An 18,006-nucleotide genomic window follows, 5' to 3' on the forward strand; every position below is an offset into this window, starting at 1 on the left:
GCGCACAAGAGGCCGCTGCAGCTAGCGTCTCCGTTAACCCTGTCGGCCCTGAGGCGGATGGTGTTCCGCGGCTCGGACCCCGCAGTGACCTGAGACTCATCTCCACTTCTCATGCACTCCTGATGCAAGGGCTCTCCAACGTGAGGGACACAGTCCCCTGACCCACATTGGACACTCAGATAATGTCACCTGTCGTTACTGTCACTTATCCAGGAGGCCTTCCTGGCAGCGCCTCACTTTCAGTCCCTTTCCTCGGCCTGATTTTCGTTCCAAGCTTGGGTCACCATCAACACCCTATGTTTTTACTTTCTTGCTTCCGCTGTCTTTTGTTCTCTGCCGTGGGTAATGTTGGCTTGTAATAGTTGCTCAGTGAGTGAACGAATGCAGTGCACTGCTGTACTAATTCGTTTCTGCCCAGCCTCTGTCACACCTGCTCCTGGTGCACATGCTTCCTATTTATTAATGTCCAAGAAGCTTCCTGAAGGAAAGGATCAGCCTCGCGTCGGGGCGAGCCGGCGGCCACGGGGCAATAACGCGTCGCCCCGGGTTCTCCACCTGGGGACCCACGCGGGACTGCTGAGGCTGAGGTAAGCGCGGCGCAGGGCGACGGCGGGGCCGAGTCGGGATAGCCTGGCACTGCGATGCGCAAACACTAGCTTGCCTGGGGAGGGGACAACTGGCAAAACTGGTGAGCTAGGTGTGCAGAGGCGGGGCTGGATCGGGGATCCCAGGTGACAGCCGCGACGGAGGAGCGACAGCCTTTAGGGGTCTGGCTTGATAGAGCCTGAGGCTGGGAGCGAGTGGATCTTGTCCCAGCGGGAACTTGTCAAGAGCCAGAAATGACCAAAACCGATCATCCATAACCCCACACCTCAGAAGAAGGAAATTATTCAACAGAATGAAACAGAATTGCGGCTGCCAAGATTGGCAGCAAGGTGGTTGGAAAAACCCTAAATGTCCATCGAAAGGGTATAATTAAGAAAATTATGGCATAGACATCGGACTAAATATTCCAGACCCTTTAAAAGGGATGTTAGGGGCTGGGGATTTAGCTCAGTAGTTCCCCCGCCTGCTCTGCAAGCACAAGGACCCGAGTTCAATCCCCAGTACCAATAAATAAATAAATAAATAAATAAAGGGATGTTAGGCAGGGAGTGGTGGCACATCCTTGTAATACCAGCACTCAGGAGGCTGAGGCAGGAGGATTGCCCTGAATTCCAGGCCAATGTGGGCTACATAGTGAGGTCAAGGCCAGGCTGGCCTACCTAGCAGGAGGCTATCAAAAAAAAAGCGGAGGGGAATTTAGCTCAGTGGTTTTGCCACCTGCTGCACAAGCTCAAGGACCCAAGTTTGATCCCTGGTACCAAAAAGAAAAAGAACACTGAATGTTTGAATTGTGTTAAGATGATGACATACAGATGATTGTGTTGGGTCAAAATATCCTTTTATAGGATTCTATTAATTCTGTAAGACTACCAAGAGCAATTTTTACTCCATACTTCTGACCATGAGAATAGTGGGCTGTTGCTCTGGCTCTGAATATGGCCTACCCAATAATTATAAGGGTTTTATTATTTTTAAATGCAGTATGCATTCTTCATTATAATTCCTATGTCCTTTGTAGAAACACAGGTTACAGAAAGGGCAAGAAAAAGCTAGGCGTGGTGGGCCATGACTGTGACCCCAGCACTCTGGGAAGCTGAGCCAGGAGGATTGCAAGTTTGAGCCCAGCCAGGCAACTTAGCAACTTAATGAGACCCTATCTCTACATTAAAAAATGAAAGGATGTACTGCCAGGAGTGGAAGTCCCTCCAGTCCTCCAGCTAGCCCCTTCAGAGCCCTTCCTCACTTTGTGGCCATGGTCTCTAATGGTGCCAGTCCCCTTTGGGCTGTGACAGGGTAGAAACGAGGACTGAAACCTCCTTTATTTTTTTCCATTATAATCCTGACACTTTTATCCAATCATTAAAGCACCCAAACCCTGAAAAAAAAAATGAAAGGAAAAGGGTTGGAGATGTCCCTCAGCACAAAGGCCCTGAGTTCAGTCCCCAGTACTGAGGGAAAAAGATCCATCTACTGCTGTAGCATGACTCTATATTTCATTTTTACAACTGAATAATATTCCATTTTATGGCTACATCATAGTTTATCCATTGATGGACATAGCGTTATTTCCATTTTGGGGCTCTTTGTGAATAATGTTGCTGTAAATGTTCATATACAAGTTTTTTTGTTTAGTTCAGGTTTGAGTTTCTTGAGATAGTGTCTCACTATGTAGTCTAGCCTGGCTTTGAACTTGCTATGGAGTCAGGCTGGCCTGGAATTGTGATTCTCCTGTCTCAGCCTCCCGAATAGCTGGGATTACCGGCATGTGCCACCACGCCCGGTATGCGTGTGTGTGTGTGTGTGTGTGTGTGTGTGTTTACCCACATGCTTCACTTTCTGGATAGTGTCCTCAGAAGTACAAATGCTTTTAATTTTGATGAAATTCCATTTGTCTGTTTTGTCTTTTGTTGCTTGGGCTTTTGGTGTCATACCTAAGAAATCACTGCTTTAGTCAAGGTCATTAAGTTTTACCTTATGTTGTCTTCTGAGAGATTTATGCTTTTTAGCTCTTATTTTGCTTTGGGGTTTTTATATAGTGTGAGGTAGGGGTCCAACTTCAGCTGTCCTTGCACTATTTGTTGAAAAGATTATTCCCCCCCAAAAAGAAAAGGTTATTCCTTTCTGCATTGAACTGTGTGTCATTCTTTTTTTTTTTTTTTTTTTTTGTTACTTGGGTTTGAACTCAGGTCCTTGCACCTGCGCAGCAGGCAGTGAAACTACTGAGTTACATCCCTGGCCCTTGTGTGTTGTTCTTGTTGAAATCAATTGTCCATCAATGTCTGGGTTATTCCTGGACTTTCCATTCTTTTCCCATGCTCTACATACTCTAGTTTTTTTGTTTTGTTTTTTGGTACTGGGGATCGAACTCGGGTCCTTGTGCTTGCACAGCAGGCTGTGAAACCACTGAGCTAAATCCCTAGCCCCATACTCTAGTTTTTTGTTTTTGTTTTAAAGTAAGAAGATATTTAATGATAGGAAGGCTCCTGAGGGGCAGGAGGGGTCCTGAGTGGATATCCGGGGACCCCACTTTACAGAGGGTACAATGTGGGCCACAGCCCTGACCATCCAATAAGGTTACAAGTGCAGTCGCTTAGCCAATGGTGTCCAATAGGGAGACAAGTCACGTGACAAGTGTGGATGGAAAGACAAAGATTCTCCTAGGAAGTGCTGGGTCCAGAGGTCTCTGGTCACCCACCGGGGTGGCCGATGTCTGTCTCGGCTTCACTAGGCCCAGTGCTTGCTCTTTGACCAAGTGTGCAGGTTGGGTCAGCTTGTCTTTATCCTGAGGCCCAGTTTCCAACCGATATGTCTCCCTCCGGTGCAGCTGTGGTGTTTCAGATAGGGCCTGGCCTATCTGACCACCTCTAATATCCCTGCCTGACTCATCGGTCTATAATCCCAGCACTTGGGAGAGGCAGGAGGATCCCCATGAGTTCCAGGCCACCTGAACTACATAGCGAGACCCTGTCTCAGAAAACAAAACAAAACACAAATCAGCCATATTTAAAAGCAGTCCTTTTTAAAATTCCTGTTTACTTATTGATGTGTTGGGAAACGAACCCAGGACCTTGTATAGCTACCCAAGTGCTCTGGATCCCCAGTCTGTCAGTCTCGTTTCCGGGTCTGTAACATTGGATTGGAAGAGCAGGCAGCTAAGCCAGGCCTGGTTGCACATGCTTATCATCCCCACAGTCTGGGAGGCTGAGGCAGGAAGACCTTAAATTGAAGCCTAGCCTCTGCAGCTGAGTCGGCAAGACCCTGTCCCAGAATGAAAGAGGAGCTGGGAGTGTAGCTCACTGCAGAGGCCCTAGGTTCAGTCTCCAGAACAGAACACGAGGAGTGGGTGTCTGCACCCAGAGAGGCCTTGCGTGTGGACATCTAGGGTTGTCCCGAGCAAGTGACCGCGCCACGGTCTAGAGCTTTTGGTTTTTGAGATGAGCTTCAGCCAATTCTTTTGTTTTCTTTTCTTTTTTTTTCTTTTTTGAGACAGGGTCTCGCTTTGGAGTGCAGGCTGGTCTTAAACTCATAGGCTGACCTCTGACTTGTGTCGATCCTCCTGCCTCAGTCTCCCAATTGCTGGGATCACAGGTGTGCCCCCAGTTTCCCAGGAGAGAGCTGGCTCTAGCTCGAGACCCCCGTGGTGGGCTCTTTTCCTCCAGCCCAGTGAAGCCTGCTTTGGCCCACTGCTGCTGTCCTTCCAAGCCTCGGCCCTGACCCCGGGCTGGGAACATGACCGTGGTCCTTTCTGTCAATGTCCTCGTCTGTCTTTGGCTGCAGTCTTAGGGAAGAGCCCTTTCTCAAATACTCGGCTCTTTTTCTGCTCCGTGGAACACACACAGATAGAGGTCTCCTGTTGTGGCCACTAATCACATCCATGTGGCTGCTCTGTCCCCCACCCCTTCCTGGGAGGCTGCACCCCCGGGTCCCCATGTCTGCTGAGTAGCACTGGGCCAGTTCACAGCGCCTGTATTGGGACATTCAGGGATGCTTTGTTCTTCCTTGGTCTCCTTGGCATTTGATGTTATTGAACATCTTTCCCAACTATAGTCTTCCTTCCTCACAGCCTCTCCCATTTTGTCTCAGCCTTTTTGCTTCTGCTTCTGTAAGCCCCACACTGAGCCCCTGGTTGGCCCTGCCTTCAAGGCTGTCTCCTGAGAACTGATTTTTTTCCTGGGCATCAGCTGTCCCCACTGCCAGAGCCGGCCAGTCTGAGCCCTGTGGGTGGCTCAGCCCCAGAGGAGAGGCCTCCTGGTGCCTGTGATGCAGGTGCCCCCGTGCAGGTGGAGCCCTGAGAAAACACCTCCAGATTTCCTAGCCTCCTGTGCTGTTTCTATAATCGCTGTGCTGGGCCTTGTATCTGCCCAGAAGGGTCTCTCTCCACCCTTCCCAGTTCCCTTATAATCGTACTTTCAACAAGCAGAGGGGCTGGGGGCCTGGTGGGCCCCAGGTATAGAAACTCCAGGAGACACCACAGAATTACAGCAAGGGGAGCAGCACCGTATCTCATCTGGTGACAGTCCTGGGACCCTTTGGTCACATGTGTCCATTTCAAAATAGAGTTCAACCCACCAGGGATTTAGCTCAGTAGTGCAACGCCTGCCTCAAAGGTGCAGGATCCTAAGTTTGATCCCATGTGTGTGTGGGAGGGTGTAAATAAATAAATAAAAATAAAAGTATAGTTCAAGCTGGGCGTGGTGCACATGCCTGTAACCCCAGCACTCTGGGAGGCTGAGGCAAGACCCCGAGTTTAAACCCAGCCCGGGCAACTTTAGCATTAGGGATTTAGTGAGATCACATCTGAAAATAAAAATTTTTAAAAGGGCTGGGGATACAGCTCAATGCAAAGGCCCTGGGTTCATCCCCAGTACAGGGAACAGAAAAGTGGAATTCAGGGCTGGAGATGCAGCTCAGTGGTAGAATGCTTGCCTGTCACACAGGAGGTCCTGGGTTCACCCCAACACTGCAGAGAAAAAAAAATAGAAAGGAGATGCCAGGGGGGAGAGTTATTGACATGTTCATTGGAATTAAAACATGAAATTAGACTTTTCTTTAAGAAAGAAAGAAAAAGATGGCCAGGTGTGGTGGTGCATGCCTGCAACCCCAGCACTCGGGAGGCTGAGGCAGGAGGATTTCCATGAGTTCAAGGCCAGCCTGGGTTACACAGCAAGACCTTGTCTCCAAAAAAAGAAAAAAGAAAGGAAGAAAGGGCACAGGGCATGTGGTCCCAGCACTCAGAGGCTGAGGCAGGAGGATCACTATGAGTTTGAGGCCAGCCTGGACTACATAGTGAAACCTTATCTCAAAGAAACCCCCCAAAGAAAGAATTAGACCTTTCTGTTCCCTTCAGCACTGGCAGTCAAACCCGAGACCTCAGGAGTGCTGGATGAGCCATCTCCCCCCCAGTACATACTCTAGTTTTGAAAGATGTTGTCATCAGAGGAAACTGAGCAAAGGGTACCAAGATCTCTCCGCATTACTTCTTATAACTGCATCTAGATCTATGAGCATCTCTATAAAAATGTAGCGTTAAAAATTAGTGTAGATTATTTTAAACTACCTCCTATTCCCTTCCGGAGGGAAAAGAATTTAGGCGTATACTGAGAATTTCCCTGTCCTTCCCTGCGATGTCCCCTTGTGCCCACTAGGGGGGCACCAACTCTCTCTTTTTACGTCTAGTTTTGCAGCAGCGGAGCGTGAAGATGCCCGAAGCCCTCTTGTCTGGCTGTCCATGAGTGACCCAGGGCCTAACCTAGGTGCCCCTGGATGTAACAGGGAGACTCAGGACCACTCTAGCTTTCGGCGCAGTTTCCAGTCTCATAAAATGAGATTCCAGGCTCATACCCACTTTAGAAGCCACTCAACTTACTGAACACCACTGTTGTGTAACATGTGGAAAACACAGCATGGGAAACAGAGCCCATGCAGTGGAAGCTATGAGTAAAAATTAGGACTGGGATGTGGCTCAGTGGTAGAGCACTTGCCTAGCGTGTGAGAAGTCCTGGGTTCCATCCCTAGCAATAAATATCTCAGACTTTTTTTTCTTTAGGATAAAATAGTAAATGTGGGCTGGGCATGGTGGCACACGCCTGCAATCCCAGCCCTCTGGGGGCTGAGGGAGGAGAAGAGGAGGATCACTGTGAGTTCAAGGCCCTGGGCTACATAGTGAGTTCAAGACCTCCCTAAACTACATTCTAGGACCCTGACTCAAAAAGGAAACAGGTAATGAATATAACCCCACCCTGTGTCAGTGCTAGACAAGTGCTCTACCTTTGAGCTATGTCCCCAGCCCACTTGTTTCTCTAAACAAGAAATCAGTCACCCAGTGGGCAGGTGTGGTGATGCACACTCAGGAGTGCTGGGATTGTAATAGTTGAGGTGGTTGTAATAGTTGTGACCATTTGGAGCAAGGAGGTCGTGATGCAAGTGCTGGTGTTTCTCAGGGACTCAGAGGGGACAGGACTCTGCATGTACTTTATCCCTACCTTACCCAGAGAAAAAGCCAGGGAAATATCTTTGTGCTGTTTACTTCACAAAAACTGACCCTCTGGAAGGCTGTGTCCACTGCTAAAGGACATATGGCTGTGGAGGGACAGACTGTCTTCACACCTAGCTTTCTGGGTTTAAATTTTTCTTTTTTAAAAATTTGCTGCCTGGGGTGTTACACGCCTGTAATCCCAGCACTCAGGAGGCTGAGGCAGGAGGATTGCTGTGAGTTCGAGGTCAGCCTGGGCTACATATTGAGTTCAGGACCAGCCTTGACTACACAGTGGGACCCTATCTCAAAGGAAAGAAATAGTTTAAAAATGAAGTTTTTCAATTTTTTGAGACAGGGTCTCACTATGCAGTTTAGGCTGTCCTGGAACTCATTATGTAGCCCAGGCTGGCCTCAAACTCCTGGCAATCCACCTACCTCAGCCTCTTGAGTGCTGGGATTACAGGTGTGCATCGCCACACCTGGCCACTGGGGTGACCTTGATTTCTTGTTCAGAAGCATCACTAGTGGGCTGGAAACATAGCTCAGAAGGTAGAGCACTTGCCTAGCACAGGACCCGGGTCAATCCCTAGCACTGCAAAACAAAACACAAACCATCCTTAGGCACCTATTGTATGTGCCACTTGGCTTGGATGATAACTGACCCAGAGTTGCTGGTGGCTTGTGGAGTGACACATACCCGTAGTTCCAGCTGCTCAGAAGGCTGAGGTAGGAGGATCGCTTGAGCACAGGAGTTTGAGGCCAACCTGGACAACAGAGCAAGACCCCATCACTCTTTCTGTGTTTGTTTTTTGATTTTTAGTTTGGTTTGGTTTTTTTGAGCCAAGTTCTCACCATGTAGTTCAGGCTGCCCTTGAACTCACTAAGTAGCCCAGATTGGCCTCGAACTCATGGTAATCCTGCATCAGCCTCTTGAATGCTGCTATTACAGGCTCATTCCACTGTGCCTGGCCTGTTTGTTTTGAGACAGAGTCTTGCTCTGTGGTACAGTCTTGCCTTGAACTCCCTGTGTAGCCCAGGCTGGGCTGGAATTTACCATTGTAAGACCAGGGGCCTTACCAAACGCTCCTCAGGGATCCCAGCGGTGCCTCCAAAATGTAAGACCAAGGGCCCTACCAAATGCTCCGAGGAACTGACTGCGGACAAGTTGGAAAGTAAAACAGACCTTAGTCTGGCCAGACGGCACTCTCAAAGCAAAGTAGCTGAGAGAGGCAGCAAGGGCACTCTCAAAGCACAGTAGCTGAGAGAGGCAGCAAGGCCAGAGTCCAACGCTCTTTTTATAGGGGGTTGCAGGGAAGTTAACAGGTGAAATTTACAGAAGAGGGAACAAAGGTTGGTGGTCTTACATTTGTATGTTAGTTAGCCTGATATGTACTGATGGTCAGCAGATGTTTTGTAGATTGTTCTATAGATAGTGGTGTCCTGGAACATCAGTTTTCGAACAAAGAGTTGAATAATTTACTTTGGGACCTTATGGCTGATACAGATCTTATCTAGTGTCCCAGAACTAACAAGCATCTTTATCTATTTACTCACATTCAATCACAGTTGGGGCTAGGGGAGTTTTATGATTACAGAGTTATGCAGTCCCACAGTCCTGGCCCAGCGGCCACTCCACTCTGTTTTAAAGACTCTTCACAGCTTGTTGGGGCTCAGTGTCCTGTCTGCATGGCCTGCCCTGTCCCCAGGGTCCCCCTGCCCAAGCCTCTAGGGAACACAGACACACCCCTCGGCCATCAGTGCTGTGTTGGCAGAAGGTCAGAGGTGCTGAGGAGCCAGGAGAGCCCTGGTGGGCAGGGGTCCCTGCACAAAGATAGGCCCAGGCTAGAGACTGAGACCAAGTCCCCAGCCAGCCCCGTGACAGGCTCAGTGACTCACAGTTGCCACTGAGGGGCAATGTGCCCAGTGTTCTGCTGCCAGGCTACTGTGCCATCCGTGGCCCTCGATGCCTGTGGGAACAGACAATAGGCTACCAGCAGCCCATGGGCCAGAGGGCCAGCCAGGATTCTAGAGGTAACTGCTACGGCCTAGCAACACGCCATGCAGCCCTAAACCAGAACCCCTTCAGTGTGCACTGCTAGGCACCCCAAGTTGTCTGAATCACAGTTGCAGGGGTCTGGCCTGGAAATCTCTCTCTCTCTCTCTCTCTCTTTTTTTTTCTTCCAGATTCTCTTTTGTTGCCAGTTCAGGGAGTCCAGGTGGTTGAGTATCAGATTGTTCCATCTTGTTGCCCTTTGGGGTTGCCTTAGGTGATCTGGAAGTCTGGTTTTGAGACTTATTTACGAGTCTTCTCATTTCAACAGATGCAGCCTGCTGTGCCCTTGTTGAGGCAACTTTTTGCTCACCCAGTGGTTTTCAATTCTCAGCAAGCCACTGAGCTGCCTTTTCCTGGCTGCCCACCAGCACACTAATTCCTGGGTTCAGTGGCGGCCTTCTGGATCTCTGAGCTGACCTGTTATCTGGGTGGGCTTCTGGCTGGGGCCTGTGTACACTTGGGGTGGTATCTAGGTGTGCCTCTGGCTAAGGCCCCTATGTACCTGTTGTCTGGGAGGGCCTTTGGCTGGGGGCTTTGTACCCCAGTTCCTGTTGTGTGAGCAAGCTTCTGGCTAGGGTCTCATGCACATATCAGTGGTATTAGGGCGAGCCTCTGGCTGTTGCTTGTGCACCTGTGCAGGTCTTTTCCAGGTGCGCTTGGCTTGGGCCAGTGTGCCCCAGCCTATGGGGGCGGGGCGGAGCCCTGGCTGGGATCTGCTTGCAGTCACACTGCTCTGGTCCACACCACTGCTCCCCCAACTAAGGTGGTCTGGTGTGCCCATATTGCAGGGATATTCTTTCGGACTCACTTTTCCAGTGGGCCTTAATTTTCATCAAGGAGCCTCAGAGAGGCCCTCTCTGATGTTCACTTCTGCTCTATCTTCTGGAGCTCAAAACAATGTTCTTTATGACCTCTGCAACTCTGCAGTGTGGATCCAAGTAATGGCACAGCTGTGGTGGGGGGGTGCTGCTGGAGCCCAAGTGGCTCACTCCCTTGGTGCGGGGTGGGGGGCTCTGCTCCTTGGCGCTCGGGGGGTGGGGTGGGGGGTATGGTGCCCTGAGAGCTGGAAATCGCTTTCTGACCAGCCCCTGGGGTGTTTGGAGGTTCAGAGGGGGCTGAGAAGAGACACTGCTCCTTTCTGCCTGTTAGCTCCCCAAGACTGCCTGTGATCCCTGGGGTTTGTGCCCCCAACCCACCTAATGTCCCTCCCTAGCCAAATCTCCCCGGCCTGCCAACCCAAATTTGGATCCCAAAGGGCCCCAGGTGGCCAAAGCTTGGTAAAATCCCAGCTGATGGGAGGTGGGGGAGCCTTTAGGAGGTGGAGCCTAGCTAGGGGAAGCAGGTCAATGGGGGCACGTCCTTGGGGGAGACAATGGGACCCCAGCCCCCGCTTTCTTTCTCTTTGCTTCCCAGCTGTCCTGAGGTGACCACTTTCCCCCAAAGCACCTGTGGGTGACACCATTCACACTGGGAGTCAAAGGAAACCTTGGTTTGACCTGAGCCTCATGCACCCTGTGACATGCTGCTCTGTGCAGAAGCTGGCTGGAATCAGCTTTTGACCCTGCATCCCAGTCTCTCGCTCTTGTCTTTGGGGGGAAGTGATTATGATAGGTATCTTCCTGTCAGCTTCATAGGCATTAATGTGCCTCGACAGGTTTCATAAACAGAACACTACATTATTCTAATGGCAATGAAATTGTAGCATCACTCTGAGACCAGTAAGAATTTAAAGAAAAAGGAATTGGATATGTTGAGCGTAGACATCATGAGATCGCTAAAAACAAAAGGTATCACAGATTCTCAGAGCAGAAAGGAAAAGGATTTTGGAGCATCCTACAGATTTTCATTTTTCAAAACTTACGTGTCGATCTCTATAACCCACACAAGCAAGGACTGTGTAACCTTTTTAATGACAAACAAAGGGTCCTTGTGGGCAAGAGTGAGGTGGCCCTAGGGCGTGTGGCCAGATCTGCCTGGGCCCATTGGTTCTGCTACCTCACAGAACCCAGTGTGAGGTCACAGTTGTTAGCTATATAAGGCCGAGGCTCAGGTGGATCGCTTGTGGGTGACCTAGGAGTTGGACGGCGAGTGTTGGTGGTGATTTGGTGATCGGGTTGGTGGTGTGGAGAGTGGAGCTTCTGTTTCCATCGAGATCTACAGGGTGGGTAGTGTCATGAGGGAACATCTTGGCTGGACTTCACCGACATGTCCAGCAGTCAGCCTCCAGGAAAACTATGAGGTGCTGGGCCTGACCACCAGCTCCAGCAGTCACAGCCGCCAGGAAAACTGTGAGGTGCTGGCCCGCTTTGACAAAGGCGGCTTTGGTAGGATCTTCCTGGCCAAACACTGGGGCACAGGGATGCTGGTCGCTGTGAAGGAGTTAGAGAAGGCAAAGGTGCCAGCAGCCTGCATTACATCGGAGGTAGAGATCCTGCAGGACCTTGAGCACCCTAACCTTGTACAGCTACTGGAGGTCATCAAAACCAAGAACGAAGTATACCTGGTCCTAGAGTATGTGACGGGGGGAAACCTGCAGCAACGGATCCTCAGGACTGAAAACCACAGGCTGCCGGAGGAGGAGGCCCGAGGGATATTTCGGGATATCATGGGAGCCGTGGATTATTGTCATGCCCAGGGAATTGTACACGGGGACCTCAAACCCCAAAATGTTCTCATAGATTCCAAAGGTCACGCCAAAATCTGTGACTTTGGGGCGGGATGCCGGTTCCTCCCTGGGCAGGAGGTGGCCATGGCTTATGGCACTGAGAAATACTGTGCCCCAGAGCGGTTCTTGCATAGGAGGTATGAAGGCCCTCCCCTGGATGTTTGGTCCCTTGGAGTTTTATTATATGAAATCCTCACGGGGCAGCTCCCGTTTAATGGGGCTAAAATAGAGATGGTCCGAACTATGCTATCTGGGAGGTACTCTTGTCCCCAGTCCATCTCCCGGGATGCACAAGATCTCATCCGGAACCTCCTGCACTCCAACCCCAGGATGCGGCCCACAGTGCAGGAGGTGCTGCAGCACGAGTGGCTCCAAGGTGTCCCACCCCTCAGTCCTCCTGAGCTCCCTATCCCTGTAAAAACTCATATCCTCCACCTGATGGACAGGATGGGATTTGACCCGCCGAAGGTCCTTCACTCAGTGAATAGAAAGGCGTACAACAACGAGATGGCCACATTCCTGCTGTTGCAGAGGCTGGCACTCCAGGGGGTGCCCTTAAGGATATGCGTGAGGCCTGTGTGTGCACCTGAGAATGAGGATGCCCCTGAACAGGAAATAGCATCACCCTCAACAGCTCCTGCACCCTCATCTCACATCCCCCGGAGGAGTGCCAGCGCACTTGTCACCTGCATGGGCCTCTTATTTCCTGGGGTGAAGCCCACAGGAAGGCAGGGTGGTGGAGGCTCCCAGCCACCCATTCCCATCCCCAGGACCCCAACTCCTGGCATGTCCTGCCAGCCTAGCCCTGCCGTGCCCAGGGTGTTCTGCCAGCCTGGCCCTGGGGCTTCCTGCTCTACCTCCAGCCCCACCTCCACCCCTAGCAGCAGAGGGAGGCAATGCTGGAAGGCTCTGAAGAGGAGCAGCAGAGACTACCTGACAGCCCTGTGCTGCGGCTGCCTGCCACCCTCAGGGCGCCACCAAAACAAGGTGGCCCCAATGTAAGTAGTATCCAGCAGAGACCCAGACAACCCTCAAGGAGGGAGGGAGGTTCAAGAGCTTCCTGTGAGGAGTGGGCTGTGTCCTGATAATGTCTTTTCAATTGTCAGGGAGGAGAGGAAGGCAGAGGGATGGAGGAGTCATGGTCATAGGGAAGAGTCTCAGATGGACAGGCAGACTTGCTGTGGGGTCTACTGCAGAGGAGGGTGGGGGTGACCGCAGCCAACAACAGCATCTGATGTTTCCACATGTCTGCTATGTGTCCATTTCACACATCTCCTTGCATTTTTAGTACAGATCCTTGAGAAGTGACTCCGTAGATGTGGCGATCCTGCTCATGGGGTATAAGACCGAGGGCCTTACCAACACTCCAAGGAGCTGAGTGCAGTGAAGAACACCTGGGAAGGAACACACTGGACAAGTTGAAAAATAAAACAGACCTTTATTAGTCTGGCCAGATGGCACTCCCAAAGCAAAATAGCTTAGAGTCCGAGGCTGTTCTTATAGGGTGTTGAGGGGGAAGTTAACATACAGAATTGAAGAAAAGGGACAAAGGTTAGTGGTCGACTGTCATGTATTGATGGTCAGCAGACATTTGCAGCTTGTTCTATAGATTGTGGTGTCCGGAACATCAGTTCTGGGCAAACAAGGAGTTGAGTAGTTTACTTTGGGACTTTAGGTCTGTTACAGATTTTATCCAGTGTCCCAAAACTAACAAGCATCTTTATCCATTAACTCACATTTAATCACAGTGAGGCTGGAGAAAAGAAACAAAGGTTATGCAGTCCCACATTCCTCACTGATTTTTTGGAACTTAAGTAATCTTACGCACAAATGTAGGCATCCATTGTATACAACAACATGATAATAATAAGCATGTACACACAACTATGATGACAAGAAAAAGTTGTTTTAACCATTGTAGGTTGGGCAACCACGAAGTTAACCATTTGAACAAGTCCCCGCCATCCTCATCATGTACTCTTTGAGCCAGATCTTCTAATTGTTTTACCTTTTTTTGATCTTTGGACCATTATCGGTAAGATTGAAACAACACATATTTTTTACTCTTTCACAACCTTGGTGGTGGAAGAGCAACAAATAGTCTATTGCTGTTCTATTATCTAAGATTGCCTGTCTCTGTTCCTGTAACTCTTGGTTAATTAATGCCAAGGCTGATGAGGTAGCATTTAACCCTTTGACCACCTTGTAAGCTAATTTTTGTACTGCCTTTTTAGCATGGACTCCTATAGAAGGCAGGGCAACAAAAGATGCTATCATGGTTATTACTTTAGCATCTGTTAACAGACCTACGTCATCATCACATCCTGGTGCAGTGTAAGGTGACCAACGTTTAGTTCTGTTAGGCACAATCAAATCAGTTCTGTCTGGCAACACTACAGCTAGATGACTCAAACAGCAACGGGTCTTGGTTAAATTTGTTGGAATATAACTAAAGGTTATTTCTTTACAGGTATAAAACCATCCTATGGGCAGGGAGATATGGCAATTGTTATACACAATTTTTTTGTTTCATACGGCAGGACATCCCTTCTGACCGTTTTATCCTCAGACATTTGGTTGTACAATTTTTATACATAGCACATTTAAGTTTTGTTTGACATAATTACCTTGGGTGTATACAATTTGACAGCATTTTTAGGTTTACAGCAGGTGTCATGCTCCCAATTATAACTATCTATGTAAGTAAGATTTTTTTCCTGGGATGTCCTTAAATAGGTTATAGGGTCGTATTAATTCTAAAGAGGTGCATACCGGAATAAGACAGCTTTTCAGCACATAATGGAAATTTACATCAACATTTAAGCAGAATTCAGACAAGTTAAGCGAGTTTGCCAATTGAATCCATACATTTTTTGTGTGATCTAGTCCTCTTGGGGGCAATACTGCCAGTGTCCCAGAGAATATTATCATTAAGGTGAAACATCTCCAACTCGTTCCAGTCTTAGCTTTTGGTCGCCTGGTTGGCTGGTAACCTTCCATTTATTCCTCCCATACCATGAACCCTTAAGGCAAATTTGGAGAGCACCAGGCCCAATCTTGGACTTAAAAAGGAAACTGAGGCTGGGTCTGGGGCCTGGGGCTGGGTCTGCCAGCCCTTTCCTGAGGGAGGGAAGGGTTTTAATGGAAATTGCATTATCTCCAGTGAGAAACAGAAGTGGGTTTTTTCTGTTTGTTTTTTGTTTTTTGTTTTGAGACAGGGTCTCACTCTGTAATTCAGGCTGGCCTTGAACTCACTATGTAGCCCAGACTGGTCTTGGAACTCGTGGGGCTCCTCCTCAGTCAGCCTCCCAAGTGCTGGGATTACAGGTGTGTGCCACCACACCTCAGTCCAATCACCCTTGCCACAGAGGACCAACCTCGGGTTCCAAGGAGACAAGAAGGCCTTGCCACAGAGCTGAGACTTGAGCTGGGACTTGAACTGCCAGCCCTAACACGGGGCCCTGTTGCTTTGGTTTGCCTATGCCGATTCCCAGTGTGAAGACCCTGGCTTCAATACCTAATACCACAGAGGGGGGAATAAAAAGGAGGGAGCAGGGCTGGGGCCTTCTCTTCTGCCACATGAGGCAGCAAGACAGCCTTCATTAAATCTGTAAAAAGGGGAAAATTAATCTTGGTGAGATCCAAGTGAGTTAGGCACAGTGAGTGCTTGGTGGGAGCCCGGCACAGTGGGCGCTGGGGAAGTCTCCATCCCTGTGGGTTGGTGCAGCCAGATGCTGCAGGAAGTAGAATGTGAACCTGACCTGTCTGTCTCCCTGCCCCAGGGAATGAGGATTTTTGCCTCCTGTGATTAAAAGGGTCCAACACAGTTCCAGATGGCACAGGGTCCCAGGTTGGTGGCCCTAAACATCAGCCCTGTGACCTATATCTCAGCCTTGCTGTCCCACACATCTGGTCGAGAATGAGTGAGCAAGGGGTTTTCCTACTCTTGTCTCCCTGTGGTGAGGCTACTTGCTCTGTACGGCAAGGTAGAAGGCTTTTCAGTTAAATTAGAATCCCACCTTGGTGCCGGGGATTTAGCTCAGTGGTTCCGCCACCTGCCTCACAAGCACAAGGTCCCGAGTTCGATCCCCGGTACCAAAAAGAAAAAGAATCCACCTTGGTGGCGCACGCTGAGGAGGCTGAGGCAAGAGGATTGCTGTGGGTTCAAAGCCAGCCTGAACTACATAGGGAGACCCTGTCTCAAAAATCAAAACAACAAAAAAAGAAAGAGACAGAGAAAGAGACCTGGTTCTAAGAAAAATATTAAGTAGCTAGACCGTGGCACGGTGAGTGAAGACTTGGCAGATGCCCCAGTTGGGAATACTTGAGAGGAAACCTTCACCATCCCTCCCTCCATTTGGCGGACGTGTTCTCCACCTAGCGGCCACAGTGCGGAACTATAGGCTGTTTTTTTGGTGGCCATGGGAGCAGTTTAAGGTCAACCGAATATTTTGCCAGAAGGTGAGAGAGAGGACGTTAGTGAGACTCGGCCAGAAAACATCTTTAACGAGTTGCAGACCACTTGAAAAATATCCCAAAGAAGTCCTCCTACAAAACAGGCAAAAGTAAAAAGAGGTGAGAGTTCACAAATAATCCGTTCTCCTGCTTTTCTTGAAACATTATAGCTTTATTGTCCCCTCCTTCCCGTTCCTCCCTCTCCAGGACAGCTTCACGAGTATGTCTCGTGTTTCTCCCGGGCACCCCGTTCACTCGGCCCTTCTGCTGGGGCTGTAAACTCTGGGGCTGCTTTCTGGCGCCCGGGACAACTTTGCCCTGAGTGTGTGCTCCCTAAGGGGACAAAACAGACAACAGCAGTGTGGAGTGGGGCTGGGGCCTCCTGGCTGCCACTGTCCACACCCTGTGCTCCTGCCCCAGGCCTCCCCGGGCGCCTGGCATCCGAGGGGGACCAGAGCCACGGGGCCTGCGTGGGCATTCGCACCCCCACCCCCCTGATCTCTGTGTCCACGAGGGTCCTGCCCTCCTTCCAAACTGCTGTGATTAGGTCGGGCCTCGAGGGCTACGGTGAACCTAAATATTCCCGTGGGAGCGTGAGCACCTGTTAGGAAGTGTATATGCTACCGGCCGAGTGTAACAAAGCATCCGTCACATCAGCAGCTTCAAGCAGGAGCAGCGGTTCATTGTTCACCTCATGGGGTTTTTGCAGATCAATCCCTAGCGGGAGAGCTCTGGACCCCGCAGGCAGGGTCTCATTGGGGCTGGGGCTGTCATCACCCGAAGGTGGGGCCTGTGTGGCAGGAGGCACCTTGAGATGAGAGCTTTGGCCCTGGGCAGGGGCCACAGGTCCCAGCTGGGGTTCTGACCAGGGACTGTGGTGAGACTGGTATGGCCCTCTGCACCGGGCTGCCTGGGCAGAAACAGAAAACACTGAGGGGGCAGAGCTGTTCCCATTGTGCGTCTAAATACCAGAGTCCTGGAGCAACTGCAGAAAGCCGTCCAAATGGGTGTGGCACACACCTGTGACCCTAGCACTCTGGGAGGCTGAGGCAGGAGGATAGAAAGTTTGACCCCAGCCTGGGAAATTTAGAGACTTAAATGAAATCCTCTCTTAAAGTGAAAAATAAAAAAGGGTTGAGGATGCAGTGCAGAGGCCCTGGGTTCAGCCCTCAGTACTAAAAGAAAGAAAGAAAAAAAAGGCAGCAGGGCATGGCAATGCATGCCTGTAAATCCAGCACTGGGGAGGCTGAGGCAGGAGGATCACTGTGGGTTTGAGGTCAGCCTGGAAAACTGTCATAAAGAACAACTACAACAACAACAACAACTAATAATAATAATAATAATAATAAGATAATCCAGGAGCTACAAAGTATAAAAACTCCCTAGAGGGTTCGACTGCAGAATCCAGCAGGCAGGAGGAAGAACGAGGACCCTGAGGACAAGGCCATTGGGATTGTTCTGTCCGAGGAGCAGGGAGGAAAGAAAGAAGGGAAATGCACAGAGCCCGAGGTCTTCAAGAGACGACGAGTGAACCCTCCACACAGGGACGATTCCCAGGGGAAAGCACAGGGATTGCATGGAAGATACAACGAATGGTGAAACACTTCCCACACCTGAGGAAGGCCCTAAATAGGCACAGCTAAAAAGCCCAAGACTGGGAGCCTGAGGCAGGAGGATCGCCCTAAGTTCAAGGCCAGCCTAAACTATATAACAAGAGCCTGTCTCAAACAGACAGACAAATGCTAGAGAGAG

General features: G+C 50.0%; 1 protein-coding gene across 2 annotated transcripts; it reads left to right on the plus strand.

Moving 5' to 3' along the window:
• Nucleotides 1-403: 403 nt before the first annotated feature.
• Nucleotides 404-13,251, plus strand: LOC101711079 (sperm motility kinase 2B-like). Of its 2 annotated transcripts, none has more exons than XR_015445732.1 (2): nucleotides 404-587; nucleotides 13,088-13,251. XR_015445732.1 is itself a non-coding variant. In XM_004875167.4 (2 exons), the coding sequence occupies exons 1-2, from the start codon at nucleotides 11,308-11,310 to the stop codon at nucleotides 13,098-13,100; spliced, it is 1,503 nt and encodes a 500-aa protein (XP_004875224.3). In that variant the 5' UTR covers nucleotides 11,137-11,307; the 3' UTR covers nucleotides 13,101-13,230. The 2 variants fall into 2 exon arrangements, 1 of the variants encoding a protein (XP_004875224.3); XM_004875167.4 differs by lacking the exon at nucleotides 404-587 and adding an exon at nucleotides 11,137-12,797 and having other exon boundaries at nucleotides 13,088-13,230.
• The last annotated feature ends 4,755 nt before the right edge of the window (nucleotides 13,252-18,006 follow it).

This window comes from Heterocephalus glaber, unplaced genomic scaffold, assembly GCF_053883595.1.
Source record: "Heterocephalus glaber isolate CG9 unplaced genomic scaffold, H.glaber_assembly_v1.0 deba00001645, whole genome shotgun sequence".
NCBI lineage: Eukaryota > Metazoa > Chordata > Mammalia > Rodentia > Bathyergidae > Heterocephalus > Heterocephalus glaber.